This window comes from Bos mutus, chromosome 16 (assembly GCF_027580195.1).
Source record: "Bos mutus isolate GX-2022 chromosome 16, NWIPB_WYAK_1.1, whole genome shotgun sequence".
NCBI classification, from domain to species: Eukaryota; Metazoa; Chordata; class Mammalia; order Artiodactyla; family Bovidae; genus Bos; species Bos mutus.
The window spans coordinates 33,566,845-33,585,539 of NC_091632.1; the positions used below are offsets into that span (position 1 = coordinate 33,566,845).

General features: G+C 53.0%; 1 protein-coding gene across 4 annotated transcripts in view; it reads left to right on the forward strand.

Annotated features, from left to right (window-relative positions):
• The window catches only part of KAZN (kazrin, periplakin interacting protein), a 1,347,864-nt gene that overhangs the window by 1,197,256 nt on the left and 131,913 nt on the right, over positions 1-18,695 (forward strand). For all 4 annotated transcript variants that reach the window (XM_070384944.1, XM_070384946.1, XM_070384947.1 and 1 more), the window contains one exon: positions 15,858-16,049. In XM_070384944.1, coding sequence (XP_070241045.1) covers positions 15,858-16,049 — 192 coding nt within the window. The remainder of the gene's footprint in view (positions 1-15,857; positions 16,050-18,695) is intronic.

The following is an 18,695-nucleotide window of genomic DNA, read 5'->3' on the forward strand; positions in this document are numbered from 1 at the left end:
AAGAACTGCCTGCCGATGCAGGAGACATAAGAAACGCAAGTTCAATCCCTGGGTCGGAAAGATCCCATGGAGGAGGGCGTGGCAACCCACTCCAGTATTCTTGCCTGGAGGATGCCATGGACAGAGGAGCCTGGTGGGCTACAGTCCATGGGGTTGCAGAGAGTCAGTCACGACTGAGGCGACTTAGAACTTGATGCCTCAGAATCGGTGACTGCAAAGGCCTCTGGAGATGGGATGGACTGGGGGTGCTCCAGGCTCTTTGAACAGATTGGGGAACTAGGAGGATGGAAATGGACCACAGTCCAGAGAGGCAGGGCTGTACCCAGCCGTCTGCATGGGTGGAGTAGGAGGATGTCAGGAGGAAGACCAAGGTGGGAGAAGTGGGCCCAGGCCTCATGCATCAGAATCCCTGGGTGAGCTGACCAAGTGGAGAAGCCATTCCTTGGGCCTTGGTTGACTGCCCCTTAATGAGGACAGTAAAACCCACCATTGTAATCTTCCCAGGGATTTGGGTGGTAAGCATAAGAGAGGTGAGAGCACTGTGAAGAAAAAGTGAAAAGTACTGTACTCAGCTTAACAGTATCAGCCCGAGTGCAGGCAGCCTCTGAATGTGAAGATGCTTTTGCTCCAGCCTGGGCAGAAGGCCTCCAGCCGGCCTTGCTAGCTGGTGTACATCCTGTATTTCCATTTGAGCTCTGTTTGTTAGGATTTCGGGTTGGGGGGCCCCCAGGCAAGTGGAAGAAGAGCATTCTGGGAAGAAGCATCTCAGGGGGAGCCAGCCAGCCCTGGTTTCGGCGCTTTCGTCTCCTCGTCTGTAATGTGGGCATCACATTACCCTCCGAGGTGTGCCTGGCATGTGGAGCTTCCTCTGTTCCTGGGTTGCTGAGCACGGTCCCTGGCCTTCCAGATACAGGTTGTTGAAGATATAGTCATGCCAGAGACCAAGCAGGGTTTCCTGTGAACCAGCCCACGTGTCCCGGGTCTGCTCTTTCTCAGCCCAAGGTAATTTTTCAATTAACTTGATTGGCTGGAAACCGGGGCGCCCTTGGAGTGTGGGAAAGCATCCCAGGCCGGAAGGGCCCTCCCCTCTGCCCCCCGCTGGCTTGGGGCTCGACTTCCAGCGGGAGGATCCAATTTCACATCAGGACACCAGGACGTGATCCCAGTGCCCCTCTGAAAAATCCCAGATGGCGCCTTCTGGAAGCCCCTGTGGGCTCCGCGCTGGCGGCCGGCCTGTCCTCCTCCCCTGCCCCCGCCCAGGCTCCCTGACCCGGGCTCCGGTGGTGAGAGCCTCGGGAGGTTTCATTACTGACTTTATTGCTAAACAATTTCAAAAGGCGGCCCTGCTAGTTTTCATAAGTGAAACATTTAAAGTATGCAAAGCATATTTTATTTCTTCCTGGAGCAGCTGCTCAGTTGGGCTGGAGAATAATCAGGAGCAAGTTACAGGGATCAGTGTACCACCCTGCAGCTCACAGGCTCCACAGCCTTGGGCACCTCCCACTGCAGGAGCCCAAGATGCCCTCTTCCTTCCCTGCCCCCTCCAGGGGGTCAGGCATCCTCCTGATTGCATCAGAATTGGCTGCCAGCTTTGGCTGAGGGCTCACTCCGTGCCAGGCTCATCTTGGAGCTATTTATCTGTTGCCCATAGGCTGTCAGTGCAACCCTGGGAGACAGATACCATTGTTACCTTCATTCCCCATATGAGGACACAGAAGTGACCTGCTGGGGTCCAACAGCTAGTCAAGAACTAAGCCAGGGTGTGACCCAGGTAGCTGGTTCCAGGACTGCAGCTCTGAACCATCGTTGTTGCAATTTTATAGGTGAGGAACTTGAAGGACATAGAGGTCAAGTCATAGTGGGAGATGCCCGTTCTTAGTTTACCTTTTGAAGCACCATTTGAGACAGTGGGCCTTCCAGGTTTGCCGTTTGTCTGGGCTGCAGCCTGGATCTGGTTTAAATTCTTCTGAAAGCCCAGATCTGGTTGAGATACGGATCTTGGGAATTTGAAGATTCGGGAATTTCAGACTCGGCCGCCCTCATGTGCTGGCGTCGTTAGGAGAGCCCTGGCTGGGCCCTGGTCGCCCACTTCTCTGTAATTATTTACATCTGCGGGGGCCTGCGGCTTGCTGCACATGTATTTAACCCCTGAGTTGATTGATGCCTAAGAAACACTGAGCAGAGCGTTTCAGGCAGAGTGTTTCCAGTTTGCTTCCACATTGTAGTAGCCAGTGGCCTAGCAGTCAAGGCAGTAGATTCCAGACACCATCCTTTGGGCCTCTGTTTAAAGTAGAAAGTGTTAGTTGCTCAGTCATGTCCGACTCTTTGCGACCCCAGAGCCCACCAGGCTCCTCTGTCCATGGGATTTCCCAAGCAAGAATACTGGAGTGGGTTGCCATTCCCACCTCCAGGGGATCGGGATCAAACCCAGCATCTCCTGCACTGCAGGCAGATTCTTTTCTGTCTGAACCACCAGAGACTCAGTTTGACTATCTATAAAATGGGGATATATGGGACTTCCCTGATGGTCCAGTGGTTAAGACTCTGTCCTTCCACTGCAGGGGGCAAGGGTTTGATCCCTGGTTGGGGAACTAAGATCCTCCTTGCCACACAGTGTGGCCAAAAAAAAAAAAAATTAAAATGGGGATATAAATGTCTTCCTTCCCCCGGGCTTCTTAGGAAGGGAGCTGTCCTGCTGGGAACTAGGCCAGGGAGAACCCGCTCTCTGATCAGTGGGCCAGCAGCTTCAGTCTGCTCTGTGTATTCTGGTAACGGGTGGAGAAGGAAACAGATGCAGGTGTTCTGCTGCTGACTCAGACTCGGGTGGGAAAGAAGGCCAGGGCTGGGTTCTCCCTGCAGTGGCGAGGCCTCGGTCAAATTGCTTCCTCCTGGTTGGCCATGAGCTTTGTGCTTGACGCGTGGATGGGCCACGTCATGTGTTGGTGGGTGTAACCATGCAGGGCCTTCTTTCTTTTTCCTCCTTGTGTTTTGGTAATTTTTTTCCCCTAGAGGGTGGATGCTGAAGCTGAAGCTCCAATGCTTTGGCCACCTGATGTGAAGAGCCCACTCATTGGAAAAAAACCTGATGCTGGGGAAGATTGAGGGCAGGAGGAGAAGGGGGCAGCAGAGGATGAGATGGTTGGATGGCATCACTGACTCAATAGACATAAGTTTGAGCAAACTTAGGGAAATGGTTAGGGACAGGGAAGCCTGGCATGCTGCAGTCCATGGGGTCACAGAGAGACAGACGCAGCTTAGCAACCAAACAACAATGACAAGGGTGGAGAAGAGGGAGGCAGGATGGGAGGAGGGAGTCACATATGGGTGGAGAGGGAGATGGGCAGTGCCACCCAGTGGCCTCTGTCCCTCTCCTGGATCTGTTCCTTTATGAACCAAGCCTTGGGGAGGGGAGAAACCTGTGGTGAGAGCAAATGCTGGGGGACCCAGCTGATTTTGCCAAAGTTTGTAAAAAAGGCCCAGTTCCAGTTCTGTCCCACTCTTTGACCTGGCATTTATTAATAGTTTGAGAAATATGCACAGCATGGCATTTAGGGCTGGGAGGGCTGGGAGCCTAATCCAGTTAAGAACATGAGCTTTGCAATCAAACAGACTTGGGATCTGAGTTGGGATCCACCATGCCACCTGGACCAGCCCTGTTACCTTAAACAAGGCTGTCCACCTGTCCTGGCCTCCATCTCTCCCTCTCCGTTTACATGTGTGCAAAAAGGAGAGGATGTAGCACTGTTCCCACTGAGAGAATTGCTTGGTCCGAGGCTTAGAGCCAGGCACATAGTCAGCACCTGAAGGGGACCTAGAGCCTCACGCCAAGGAAGGCTGAGGGGTTAGTGCTCACAGACCTCACCAGGTGGGAGAAGAGGAGAAAGGCTGATTTGGGCAGGAGAAGTCTAGAAATGGACTCAAGGCAGAACTTGAAAGTTTGTGCCTTCCAGGATTTCAACCCAGGGGGACTGGTCACTGCTGTCAAAGAAAAGCTAGAATCACGTGGGGGTAGGTGCTCACTGGTTTTGTGGAAGAGAATTCCATTGTCCGTTTTGCTCGTCTGGTTTCTGAAAGAGTGATATAACTTTGAGTGCTTAGCACATAGAAGGTGGCCTTAGGTTTGTGGGTTGCTGGGCACCCAGAAAGTGGTTCCTGACAGAAGTAGTTTATCAGAGTTATCTTACAGTTGCAAGGGATAGAAAATGCAAGTCAAACTGGCTTAAGAATGTATTGGCCCACATAACTGAAAAGTTCAGGAGTAGATTCTGGCTTCAGGTGTGGTGTGATCCAGGACACGGATAGTATCTGGATCCAGTCTTTGTCTTATTGGTGCTCCCTTCTTGGCCACCAGCACCTCCAGGCTCCATCCTCTCATCCATCATTAAAAAGAGCATCTCCCAGTCCAGATACCGACTGATTGGACTGACCTGTGTCATGTGCTTCCCCTTCTAAACCAATCACAGTGGCCAGGGCAACTCAGCTGTCTTATTGGTCAGCTTGGGTCTTATCTCCACCTTTGAACCACATTCCCATGACTCCTACCCAGCAAGTGGATAGGAGCGGGCTCCTTAAGGGCCCCAAGGAGGCCTGGAGACCTGGCTTTGGAACAAGGTAATCACTGCTGCTGCAGACCATCAGGGACTCAGCATTTAGGTGTTAGGAAAGGGCTTGCCTTTCCACCCCCAGACAGAGGCTGTATTTGGGCAATGTGTATTCATTCTGAAGCTAGAATCACCCACTGAGTGGCTGTTGCAGACCCCTGAGGACTCTGAGGCTCCTACTGGCTGTCAGTGCTTGGCAACATCAAGCCACATGTCCAGAAAGTCTGCCAGAGACTGTTCTTTCTGGGCTTCAAGAGCAGTGGACACAGGAAGCAAAGATCAGGCCAGGCCACCTGCAGGCCCATGTTCTGCAGCACAGATCCTCGGGTTTGGTTGTGCCTGAGAATGAGGAAGCTACGTTCTAGAGATTTGTGATTCCTTCAATTCCCCCAGGGCATCTCTGCTTTAGAACCTGTGACCGTCATCGTTCCAGGGCTGGTGCCTAGCACATGACTGGTGCTGAGTTGGTGCTTGGTGAGGGACGGTCGAAGGCTTCCCTGGTGGCTCAGTGGTATCTGCCTGCAATGCAGACAGATCTGAGTTTGATCCCTGGATCAGGAATATCCCCTGGAGAAGGGCATGGCAACCCACTCCAGTATTCTTGCCTGGAAAATTCCAGGGACACAGGAGTCTGGCAGGATACAGTTCATGGGGTCAAAGAGTCAGACAAACTGAGCAACTTAGCACGCACACACGCATGAGGTACGGTCGAAGGAAGCAAATCCCTTCCCTGGAGAGAATCAGATTCCTGGGGTGCGGAGCTGGATGGGCACAGCTCTTCATGAGAAACAGGGGCTTCCCCCACTCAAGATTGTGGAAGAGGATTAGCTTGGCAGTCAGGAGCCAAGGATGGTGTGGCCGGAAGGTGTGTTTATGCACCAGCAGCTGCACTGAAACAGCTCTGCAGGAAAGACAGATTAAACAGTGCCTCAAAGAACATACAGTTACTGTGAAATATGAGAAAAAGACAAAGGCTGCATCACCTGGTACCTGCCAGGCCCACCCCACCCACTTGTAATAAAAATTACCAGGTGGTTCTCCCGGGCCCTGGAGCAGCCTTGGGATTAATAGTTGAGAAGCAGCTGGGAGGTTTTTGAGAATCTCCTCTTGTTTGGTGAGTGCTGTATTGTGTCCCATCACCCCAAAAGCTTTAAGTGTCGGGATCACATAACAGAGACAGACAGAACCTGGAAATCTCTAGCAAAGCATGGTTCCAGCTTTTGTCTGCCTGCCACTTGCCCTGTTCCTGGTTTCTTGGGTCTGTCTCATGTGCAGGGGGCAGGAGGGGAGGGACGGAAGAGTAGGCATGATGAACAGAGGTGGTCCAAGAGGGCTGTTTTCAGCTCACTATACAAAAACCAGGCAGGAGGGGAGCCCAGGCTGGGTCTGCGAGGACCAATCAAGCAAAAGGAAGTGATTTCAAGTCTCTTCTTAGTCCTGGAGGCCCAGCCTTCAGGCTGCTCTTCCCAGATTTCTCTCTCCACAGACCGTTACGTTCAAGTCCCACCTGACTCAGTGTCCCTGTGGAATTCCGGTAATGTACAGAGCTCTGAGGAACCTTTGAGGCTGAGTCTAGAACTGAGGGCTACATTGCTTCTGTTGCCTCTGCTGACCTGACTGAATCCAGGATTCCTGGCCCCACTTAGCTTTAGGGTCAGCTTGGCCAAGAGGTTCTGTGACCTCAGGCCTTCCAGTCTCGGGGAAGGATGCAAACAGTGGTGTCTATCCAGGAGGGTTTGAGGGCTCCCTGTTAACCACAGCAGGCCCTGAGAGGGAACATACGCTTTGCCAGCCTTGGGGAGAGCTTGCAGACTGGCACCCAGACCCAGAGGAGAAGGGGTAGAATATAACTCAGGGGTGACTGGAAAAGGCTCTGCAGCCAGACCTTCTGAGTTTAACCACGTTTTCTCCCTGCCTTGGTTTCTTCTGTAAAATGGGTATATCCCCTTGTGTTACTGTGAGAATCAAGAATTAATGGTGCAAGGACTTAGAGGTGTTTTGGCATGCATGAGAGGAGAGGCTCACTGTGATGATGATGATGCTGCTTGAATTCAAGAACAGAGGGACTGCACTGTGGGAATGCAGCTGACCTCTTTCTCGTCATGTGCTCCCGCCACATAAAGGCAGAACCGAGGAGGTGCCCTTAGACCACTGGCGAAGACCCTTACCCTCTCTGCCTGGGCAGTGCGTTCTGCCAGCAACCCCCTCTCTGGCTCTTTCTTTTCAAGACTCCCCTCTGCCATCAGGCACTGGATTCTTGGGACCCGAATACATGTGGTCCTGTTTAGCCTTGGGGCCTGGGAACCCATCTCTCATGGGGATTTGATATGAATCATTGTGCCTCAGTCTTGACATTTAAACACTCCAAGAACAACCTGATTCCTAATTTTTTTTTAATATTTGTCTGTGCTAGGTCTTAGTTGTGGCATGCAGGATCCTTTTTAATTGTAGCGTGCAGAATCTTCAGTCGCAGCGCTCGAACCCTTAGTTGCAGCTTGTGGGATCTAGTTCCCTGACTAGGGATCCCACCTGGAGCCCCCTGCACTGGGAGGTGCAGAGTCTTAGCCACTGGACTACCAGGGAGGTCCCTGATTCCTAATTTTTGGAACAAAAGTCATCCTGATGTTCTGAGATCACTTCCTGGGCCAGATTTGGCAGTGATGACAATAATGGCAGTCATGGCCACAGTGGTGCCTTTTGAACACTCACAGCCTGCCGACCGCTGCTGGACCGACCCATGGTGGGGGGCTCATGACCCCCAGGCTGACCTGGGCTCCATCCCACAGCCCTCAGTGTCTCTGAACTCGGGCGGGGTCACCGCAGCCCTGCGTAGGTGCTATGAGGATCCGGTGAGATGAAGCCTGTAATCCAGTGAGCGGCATCCTGCACAGTCAGAGTCTGAGAATGTGGCAGTGCCATCAACCCCTGTTTCTGCCAGAGAGGGTGTTTGGACTGGGAGAGAACTGTGGCGTCGTTAAGCAGAGCATCGTGCCATCCAGAGTGACCTCCATCCAGCCAGGGCCAGCGGGGCATGGTTCTCAGGGCATCCAATTTCTCTCCCACAGAGCAGGTGTAGCTCAAGTGAATGGAGGTAGTCCACCGAGCCTGGGGCTGGATTCAAGTTCCCCTTCCGCTGAGCCCTGCTAGGGGTCAGGGGGATGCTGGGCCTGGTACCTGGATTGGGGAGGAGGATCTATAAAAGTCAGTTAATGGAAAACCTGAACTATGTTACTGACTCTCCCCTCACCCCCACCCCCGCTTTTTTTTGGTTGTATAATTCCCTACAGCAAAGTAAACAGGTCTTAAGGGTACAGTTGGAGCTTGGTGAGTTTTGACAGATGTGTGTGTGTCTGTGGTAGTTTTTCAAGGTGTCCATCTATGACGAGCAGCCAGGGACTGTCACTCCAGCCTAGGCTCCACTTGGAGCCCCTCCATGTTCTGGCTCCTGCCCTCCCCCTGCAGACAGGGTGACTCAGCCTTCTCTGCCATTTAAGCCACCCCTCCCAGGCTGGGAGGCCCACAGGTCAGGGCTCTGAGGTCAGTGAGGCCAAGGCCTTTCCTCAGAACATTGGGGAGATTTGCCCTTTTCTATAATAATGGTCTTAACGAGTGACATGTGACCCCCATTTAGAACCTTCCGGAATGTTCCACTTAGATGATTGCTTTAATGTTTACCACAGGCTTGGGAGACTGGTCTTGGCTCCATTTTCAGATAAACTCGGAGGTCACTTGTCCTAAGGTCAAATAGCCAGGAAGCTGGGGAGCCGGGACTGGACCCCGGGGGCTGACCCAGACGTGCCTGGCCCACGTTCGCCTTGCACCGTGCTCGGCGCGGGCCTGCCAGGAGCCCAGTGCTGGGCTGGAGCTGGGCGTTGGGTGTCATCAGGGCCCCTGCTGCCTCCGTGGCCACGTCCTTAAGGAGCTACATGGGGACTGTGCCCCTGGGGGGGGTGGTGCACGGAGTGGTGGCTCTCTGTGACACCCAGCTCCACGTAGGAAACAAGAGTGAGCCCATACCTGCTGGTGGGGTGGGGGGGGGAGGCAACCCTGCCTTACCTGCCATCTACCAGGGTGAGCACACAGCACTGTTGGGTTCCCTCTGTGTCACCCACGGACCCTGTTGCCCTCTCCTCCTGCAAGACAGTATAGTGTGGGCAGGTGCTAAAGCTAGACCACTGGCTTCTACCCCTGACTCTGCCTTTTACTCCAAATGACATTGGTCAAGTCACCTAAATCCTGTGCCTCAACTTCCCCATCTGTTGAATGGGATGATCCTACTTTATGAGGTTATTGTGAGAATTCACTAGTATCTGTTAGGCATGTGACATACTTCAAACAGAGCCTGGAGCACATACCTTGCGCTCTAGAAATGTTAGTAAAGAAGTCATTGTCATTGACACAGTAATTACAGTATTATTGCTGTTTGGACCTCTGGCTTGCGAAGGATAGACTCACAAACCTCTCGAATGGAGACAGCTCAGAGGACTCTTGGATGGTGCCCTACAGTCAAGGAAAATAAGCTTTTTTTCCTTTCTCTTGTTCCTCTCTCGTCCCAACCTGATGAGCTCACAAAAATTAAGCCAGGAAAGGACTTGGGGCTCTTCCCTGGGGCCAGGAGTGGCGGTTGGCTCCAGGAAACTGGTAGATCAGCAGGGAAATCAAAGGCTCTCCAACGCCAGGTGGCCCTGCCCAGCTGGTGCTGCTGCAGGTCTCCACACAGGTGCAGGGCTGAGCTATGCTCGCCAGGCCCAGGCTCTCTTCCCTTAGCATCTTTTTGTGCCCTCTGTGCATGTTACCTCCTTGTTACAATGTGGCTGCTGCAGTTCTGACCACAAATCTACTCTCCAGGCAAGAAGGCAGGGAGGAGACAAAGCCTTTTTTCTTTTATTAAAAAAATTTTTTTGTCATATTGTTGCTTTGCAATGTTGTGTTTATACTGTACAGCAAAGTGAATCAGTTATACTTATACATATGTTCCCTCTTTTTTGGATTTCCTTCCCATTTGTTGTTGTTTGGTCACTAAGTCAAGTCTGGCTCTTGTGAGACCCCGTGGACTGTAACCTACCAGGCTCCTCGGTACTTGGGATTCTCCAGGCAAGAATACTGGAGTCGGTTGCCTTTTCTTTCTCCAGGGGATCTTCCCAACCCAGCGATGGAAACTGTGCCTCCTGCATTGCAGGCAGATTCTTTACCATTGAGCAAAGTCCTTTTTTCTTAAAGGGCAGTCTCAGGGACTATCTCCTATATCTTATCAGCCAGACTGAGTCACACAGACAATTCTAGCTGCAAGGGAGGCCAAGAAATGGCATTTTTTAAACGCAGAACACTCACTGCTCTCACAAACAAAAGATGTGCTAGGGAGGCACAGGGTCTCCCCAGCTCCCTTCGCCACCTGATAAGTATGCCACACCCCCTTGCCCTTGAGAAGAAGGCCCTGGAGGCTTCTGCTGTGTGGCCTGCCTGCTGGTAAGGCCACCCCTGAGGGCAGCACCATTGGTGACTGGCGGCTTCCCGGAGGAGGGCGGCAGGGGAAGAGCCATCTCCCAGGCAACACTTACTTCCGGCTTCCTTGGCCAAGAACATTGCTGTGTCTGTGGCTTCCTGGGCACCAGGCCCTTTCACCACCAGGCTTCCCTGGTAGCTTAGACAGTAAAGAATATGCCTGCAATGCAGGAGACCAAGGTTTGACCCCTGGATCGGGAAGATCCCCTGGAGGAGGGCATGGCAACCCACTCCAGTTTCTTGCCTGGAGAATCTCATGGACAGAGGAGTCTGGTGGACTACAGTCCATGGGGTTAAGAAGAGTTGGACACAACTAAGCGACTAACACACACACACCTTTCACCACCATTCGCCCACTGCCCTATGATCCAAGGGTGCGTGGTTTCCCAGTGACAGGCAGAAAGGTACACAGTCAGTCTTTGCTGTTTGTGTCCCTCCACAAAGGCTAGAACAGTTTCTGCAGGAATGTGGCTCCTTCCCCAGCTTTCGGCACAAGGCTCCCTCCTGTCCGTGAGTCTGCAGCCAGCTCTGTGCCAGATGCCTCACAAACCCCACTTCTTCCCTTCCCTGCTTCATGCCCCTGGACGACCACTGACCCCCGGAGCTCCGTGTCCTGAAGGGGCGACTCTGTGCTCTTCACATGAGGTGAGCACAGCTGAGGAACTGAGTAGGTTGTGACTAATTTACATGTAAGTAGCCACGTGTGTCTCATTGAGCAGAGCAGCCGTGAGCCAGAGCAGGGACCCCTGCCCTGCGAAGGGGAGGAGCGCAGCATTCCTCTAGATTCATGAAGAGTGCATTCTTCTAAGGGCACTGATACTAGATGTCAGGCGAGTATAATCTCGGTTCTGTTTGGTCTCAACAAAAATTTGAAGCAACGGACATAAAGCCCTCAGCACGTCACAGCTCTTAGACAGACCATGTTATAGCTTTCTGTTCTAAACAGACCATGTTATAGCTCTTAGATCAGTGTTACAGCTCCGTGTTACAGCTCAGTTTTATTTAGAAAATAGCAGGAAAATACATCCTCGAGGCGTGAGGGCATGCCGACCCAAAGACGAAGAGAAGAGAGAGCCCCGGCCCTTTGGCTCCTCTTTTTATGTTTTTTCCTCCTCCCTAGGCCTGCGCTATGCAAATTGGGCTAGCCAGGAGTGCTGTTAGTTCTACCTGAGGTCCTCACGCCGGTCCTCGGACCTTCCTTTGACCTTCCTTTGTTCTATTTTCATGGGCTTTTCCCATCCTTGTCTTTTAGCCACTGCCATTTTGGACTCCTGTTTCCTATTCTAACTACCTAACATTATGAAGGCCCAAAGAGGGACAGTGACTTGTCCTAGGTCACACAGCGAGGTAGCTGTCCTTCTGAGGCAGAAACCCAAATCTTCCAACTCTCACTTCTTCATTGCTCCTGGGGGATGAGTTCACTCCCCTCTGTGCAGAGGGGAAGGGGAGTTGAGAGCACACACAGTTCTCATCGTGTGCACGTTTAAGTATATCACACGTTCCTATCATTCCGTTTCACGGTTGAGGCCACTGAGGCCCAGGGAGGGGCGTGCATGCATGCTAAGTCCCTTCAGTTGTATCTGACTCTTTGCTACCCCATGGACTGAAGTCCACCAAGCTCCTCTGTCCATGGGATTCTCCAGGCAAGAATGCTGGAGTGGGTTGCCACGCTCTCCTCCAGGGGATCATCCCAGCCCAGGGATCACACCTGAACCTCTTGCGTTGGCAGTCAGGTTCTTTACCGCTAGCACCGCCTGGGAAGCCCCCAAGGGGGGGAAGTGCCTGCAGATGGTCCCAGAGCAGGTAAATGGGCTTCAGTCTTGTGAGGTTCTCTGTGATTGCAGTCCCAGACCTGTCACCCCTCTTTGCCCCTGGAAGGGTCCAGGTGGTGCAAGATCTAGTCTAGAGGGGGCAGGGGCAGTTCCTAAGCTTGGACAAGCCTCTCTCTTTCTGTGGAGTTGTTTTTCCAGCCTGGTCTCCTGAGACTTGGCTCCTGCAAGAGCCACACCTGGTTCCCGCCCTCCTGCTTGTTCAGAACCTGACTCCAGGGGCGGGGCCTAGGTGTCCAGTATACCTATTAGCAACCTGAGCACAGGAAAAAAAAATCCACCTTTGCCACTGTTAGCTCAGGAGAGGGACACGCAGCCCCATCTTGCCCTCATCCAAGTAGCGGTGGAGGGAGGGCAGAGAAGGCTGTGCCAGGCTGCTCTGTGCCTTCACCTCCTTCCTCCCAGGCCATCATCCAGTACAGCCCTTTCTCATGATGGCCCCGTTTCATTGTGACGGAAGTAGGGTTGCTGGATAAAACACAGCACGCCCGGTTACATTTGAATTTTAGATAAACATTGAATCAATTTTCAGCATAAGTATGTCCCGTGTAATATTTAGGATACACTTATATTAAAAATTATTTGTTATCTAAAATTCAAATTTAACTGTGCATCTGGGCTTTTTTGGTTCGTTTTGCTTCACTTTGTTTTGTTTTGCTCAATCTGGCAACCCTACAGGGGTGACATTGTGCCCACACAGTGTACATGGCAACTGAGAGCCAGAGAAATCACAGAGCTTGCTCAGGGTCACAACAAGGCCCTGGTCAGGCCTGGATTTGAAGCCAGGTCTCTTGGAATCCTCTGCGGTCTGCATAGATAGCAAACAACCTCAGTGGCTTCCTCTGGGCAGTTTGAGAAAGCCCTAAAATAAAATAAAAAACAGTTCTGGCTTCTACTTGCCTGGTAATGTAAATATAAATGGGGTACTTAGCAGTCACTCACACCCTACTGTGAAATAGACATTTGGTGACTGTTGAGGGGAAACAGTCCCTGGCAGCTGTGACTGGGGAGAATTGATGAAGGAAAGTGTCTTGGCCTATTTGGGTTGCTATAACAAAAATACCGGATGGCTTATAAGCCACAGAAGTGTCTGTCTCACAGTTCTGGAGGCTGGAAGTCCAAGACCAGGCACTGGTAAATTCCATGTCTGGTAAGGACCCTCTTGGTGATTCATAGCTGTCTTTTTTGCTTCATCTTCACCTAGTGGACAGGTCACTAATCCCATTTATGATGGCTCCACCCTTGTGATCTGATCAGTTGTCTTCACATACTGTCATCACCTGGGGATTAGGTTTCACATGTGATTTTTTTTTTTTTTTGGCTGCACTGAGTCTTCAATGCAGCATCCAAGATCTTCAATCTTTATTTGCCGGCTGCAAACTCTTAGTGGTGGCATACTAACTCTTAGTTTCGGCATGTGAGATCTAGTTCCCCAACCAGGGATAGAACCTGGGCCACCTGCGTTAGGAGCGTGGAGTCTTAGCCACTGGGCCATCAGGGAAGTCTCTCACATACGAATTTTGAACACAAATATTCAGTCTATGGCAGAAAGTGAGAATGAAAGTTCCAGAGTCTTGAGTACTGCTGGAGATGGCGAGCCAGGGCTTGGGGCACAGTGTGTGGTTGGGGTTAACATGTTTTATAATCTGACCCTGGCCTACCCTTTCCTCCTGTTCTTCCTCACCTGTAACTGTTCACTGGTTACCCAGGGACCTCTGGCTTCCCAGCACTTCTCAGGCTGTTCCCTCTGCTCACTGCCCTCCTCCCCAGTCTTCCACGACCTATTTCAAATATTCTGTGCCCCAAGCAGGTACTGCCATTGCTTTGTGTTATAATTACTTGTGTTGCTGCTTCTACTCGCTGGAGACTTTTTGAGGCTGAGGGTGTTCCCTTCCTTTTGGACACCAGGCAGTCCTGCAGTATAGACAGCTTGCAAGTGTTTGCCTAGAATAAGAGCAGGGGAGGGACCCCCAATGCAAACTTCCTACTTTGTAGGTTTTCTAAGAGACTTGGACATTCCCCAGCCTGCACTTGAGTCTGTTCGTGTGAGAGCAATCAGGAACTCCTCCGCAGATAGCCTGCCTCCCTGGGATGCAGGTTTGGGTTCCTTTAGCCCATCTGGGGTCTAGGAGCACCAGCCTGAGGGTAGGACCTGTCTGTGACATTCACCCAGGGGTCCCCAGGGCCTGCAGGAGCAACTGGCTTGGAGTAGGTGCCCGTGAACTCTTGCTGGATGGATGGATGGGTGGATGGTTGGGTGGGGGGATTGTCTGATTGTCGTGTGTCGTCATACAGTGTTCAGGACACTTGAGGCCCCTCAGTGAATGCGGGCCTCCCACATTAGTGAGGGGTTTGGGGCGTGTCGTCCAAAGTGCTGTCAGAATTGGACCGTGGGTGGGGCCGTTTTAGGGCTGTTGATGTAACTGTGGGGCTGAGACTGCCCGACAGGGAGGAACCTGTGAAGAAGGAAGGAAACCCTTCTGGCAGCCCAGAGGCAGGACAAATCTAGCACCTTCAGAACTGAATGTCTCCCCCAGGTGGCCTGAGGAAGGCCTCCGATGGGGTGACAAGGCAGCTGATGGGCAGCCAGGGAGGGAGGGTTTAGAGCTCAGGAATGAGGTGCTGCACTCTGTGGATCAGGCTGGAGATTGGCTGGGGACTGAGGAGGAGCTGGGTGGCCAGGGAGGCCTCTGCTCATGTGGGTGGCAGCTGGACCCAGATGGCCTCAGAGGAGGTAGTTGAGGTGGACCAGGAACAGGGGCTGGACTTGGTGCCGCCTTTGCCCAGGCTTCTGGGGGCAGAGGACCCCAAGTCCCTGAGGCCTCAGCTCTGCTCCCCCCGCAGCCTGCCCCCACAGGCTTGACTCTCCCTTTGGGTCCAGGATCCCCGAGGAGTGCAGATTGTGGGACCTTAGAGAACAGCGCACACCTGGGAGGAGCCTGGGGAAACACCCCTGCTTCACTGGCACTGAGCACTGGCTGTATACACAGAGCCCGTCTCCAGGAACAGGCCCCGTGAGAGGAGGGAGCCTCACCACCCCATGAGGCTTAGACCCATTTTACAGAAGGGGCAGCTGAGGCTCAGAGTGGGAGGGACTTGCTTGTGACCACACTCATGGTCAGCAAGGGAGCCAGACCAGAGACCCTGGGGCCTCAAGAGCTGTGCTGTAGCTGTGCCCTCTGACCCTCACAGGCAAGGACTGTGCCCGCCCCCTAAGGATGGAAAGAGCTTGGCCTGTGGCAGAGAGAGGTACCAACCTGCAGGAGGGTGTGAGCTTAGTGATGCTTCCGAGGCCAGCCACTCTGGGCCTGCTTCCATGAGCTTCTCAAAACCTCCTTTAATCAGTCTCTAAGTGAGGTGAGCCTCTTGCCTGGGTCTGCCCCGTCCTGAGTTACTGTTGTGCCGACTGTGCCTGGAGTCAACCAGGTCTGGGTTCAGACCCCACCTCCATTACCTACTCAGTTTATGAACTCACGGAGCTTCTTAGTCTCTCTGCACCTCGACTTCCTAACCTGTGAAATGGGGTCAGATCTCCTGCCTCCAAAGGTTTTGGTAAACAAGGTAAAGCATGTGAAGTGTAGCTGGGTATGACTGTAATGCTCCCGCCCTCTGCAGGGAGGGAGACCCCGGCCATTGGAGTGGACGCTCTAGCTGCAGCCACAGTGGAGCCCTAGACAGTGTGGAGGGATAAAGGGGTGGGGATCCTACTCGGCGTGGTCTGCAGACTGTGGGTGGGGCCCAGGACTGGGGCAGAGGCTCTTTGCAAGAAGTTTGTTTTGGGGTTTTCTTCCTGCACACAGTAGGAAAGGTGCTGAGCACATAGCAACAGGAAAAACAAAGCACCTTCAAACTGTCCCCAGAAAAGTGAACGAGCGCAGCCAGCCTCCCCTGTCCCTTGCTCTAACTACATGCCCTTCTCCCCTAGCGCTCCTGCGGGAGGAAGTGTCCCGGCTCCAGGAGGAAGTCCACCTTCTCCGGCAGATGAAGGAGATGTTGATGAAGGACCTGGAGGAGTCGCAGGGTGGCAAGTCCTCTGAGGTCCTCTCGGCCACCGAGCTCAGGGTCCAGCTGGCCCAGAAGGAGCAAGAGCTAGCCAGAGCCAAAGAAGCCTTGCAGGGTGAGTGACAAGTCGGGGACAGCTCCCTCCTCTCCCTCACCTGGGGCTCAGCCGGGGCCACAGGGGGCACCGAGAGCCAGGGTCCTGCGTCTGCAGGGGGAGTGGCGTGGACCCGGGAGTCTCCTGGCACGGGCTGCCCCTTCCTTCTTGGGTGGAATCCTGTGTCATGCTGGGTCGGGTACAGGTATCTTTCCGTCCTGCGGTGTGACCACCTCAGGTTCGCCATCACGGCTGGTCATGGGGCGCCTCCCTCCTAGGTGTGATTGGCAGGTGGTCAGTTATCTTTGCTGACCCAGGGTGCTGCCCCAGCAGTTGGGTCTCCTCTTTCCCAGAACCCTCCGGGTCCTGCGGTGCCTCCCCTGCAGGACAGTGTGGCTGTGCAGGGGTCTGTGCTGGAGGACACGTCCATCCGCCACTTCACTTATGCTCACCATGGTGGGCTCCGCAGGGGAGGGCTTGGCCTCTTTTTGCTTTTACTTGGTCTGAAGGAGCTCCCCTCTAAGAAATGCAGCACCCAGCCCTGGGTGGGGGTGGGGGAGCAGCTGGGAGAGAAACCACTTGAGGAGACAGGCGGTCAGTGGGCCCACGTGTCACCTGCTTTCCTTAGTGCTGGCCTGGGATACTGGGGGCTGACATACCTCTCTCTCCTGGGAGCCACCTGCCACACTGTGTCTCAAAAGGTTATTTGAGAAAGATTGGAAGGCTTCTCTGAATAGTCCTGCAACAGGAAACATTGGGGAAGAAAATATTTGGGGAGGTCTACCTTGATCTCTTGAGCCTGTCTTAGTATCTTTGATTCTCCTGGGGAGGGAAGAGGCAATAAAGCTTGGCAAGCTCCTTCCCACTTACCGCTGGCTAGAACCGATAAATACTCTCTGAAGACTTTGTTTCTGAAGCCAAAGCAGGTTTATTCCTTACATTGATTTCGGGCTGCTGTAGCAAAGACCCCAGAACAGGGTGGCTTAAAGAATCTGTTTCTCCCTTTCTTCTGTAACTATCCCAAGGGTGTTTCAGGCTGGTGGGCCTCTCTGCTCCCCTTGGCCTGTGATGGATCCAGGGAAAGAGCTGAAGTGCAAGGTCAGAGAGTGTCTTTGGCAGGAGTGTGATCATTTGGCTGCAGGGAGTGCTCGGGGTCTGTGTCCCAGCTACAAGGCTCTGGAGGGGTAGGAGTTGGGGGTAGAGAAGGAGAAGAGATTTTGCTAGATGGTTAGTTGACTCTGTCCTCCTGGGTTTCTCTGACTGGAGGTGTGAAGTGAGCAGCAGAACACTGGTTAAGCCAACTGTCTGTCCAACACCCCACCACCCAGGAAGCTCAGGAAACCATTGAGCCCTCATCCAGGTGTTCCAGCCCCTTTTTGTATCCTTCTCAGCCATACACGTTATTCTTCTGGTGGGCCCACTTGGACAGTGCTCAGGGTGGTCTGTTCAGGCCACGGCGGGCAGGTGGTCTGTGTCATGGTCCAGCTGACGCCGCATGATCAGAAGTCCCTGTGCCAGGCACGCACACTTTCTCTACACAAGCCTCTTGCAGTCCAGGAAGATCTGTGTGAACCCCCTCCACTCCCAGCTTCCCGGAGGCCCTGGAACATCCCTACCTTTCTCAGGAAGAAGAACCCAAAGTCTCAGGAGTCTCCCATACAGGGCACGTGTTCCTGGGCGTGGGACATATGAGCCGGTGTCCTTTGGTCTTGCCAGGCTTTGCGATCCTGCAGAGTTGGGAAAGCAGCCAGACACTGTCTCAGCCTCCTCAGCCACTGTTCATTGCAGGACAGAGACACCTGCCTTCTGTGTCCTGGGCCGAGGAAAGAGTTCTCACCCTTATTCTGCCTTCTGGACCCGTGAGAAGGAGGAATCCCTCTGTCTGCTGTTCCAGGGCCCAGGGGAATGGGCAGGCAGGCTCCTTCCCCTCCACTCCCCAGCTCCTAGGACAGACGGCCTATACTCTCTAGACCTCAGCTTTCTGATCTGAATGATGGGACAGTGACAGTGAGTTACATGCGGTCGTGTCTGTGAAGGCTGTTACTATGATATGCATCCTTCTCTGTGTAGCCCACAGGGCACAGAGCTTTGTAGGCATTTCTTCCCATCTCTGGGCTGTATGATTTCTTATCCATCCCCAAAGGTCTTCAGGGCCTTGCTCAGGGACCCAGAGATCCCCTTGATGGGGCAGCTCCTTTGTAGGAACAATAATCTCATCAAGAAGGATTTGCCAGTATTCATTCAAAGAAAGCTTTATTGAACACCTACTATGTGTTCCAGCGGGCTTCCCTGGTGGCTCAGACAGTAAAGAGTCTACCTGCAGTGTGGGAGACCCAGGTTTGAACCCTGGGTCAGAAAGATCCCCTGGAGAAAGGAGTGGCTACCCACTCCAGCATTCTTGCCTTGGGAAATCCCATGGATGGAGTCTGGTAGGCTACAGTCCATGGGGTCGCAAAGAGTCAAACATGACTGAGCGACTTCACTTTCTTTTTTTTCTACTGTGTTCCAGCACTGCTCTACGCACTTGGTCTACCATTCACCCCAGTCCTGCTGGGAGGTATTAACCCCGTTCACAGATGGACACAGCTGAATGAAGTTCAGGGAGATTAAGTAACTTGGCCAAAGTGACAAGCTAATTATCAGCAGAGTCCAAAACTTTATCCACTG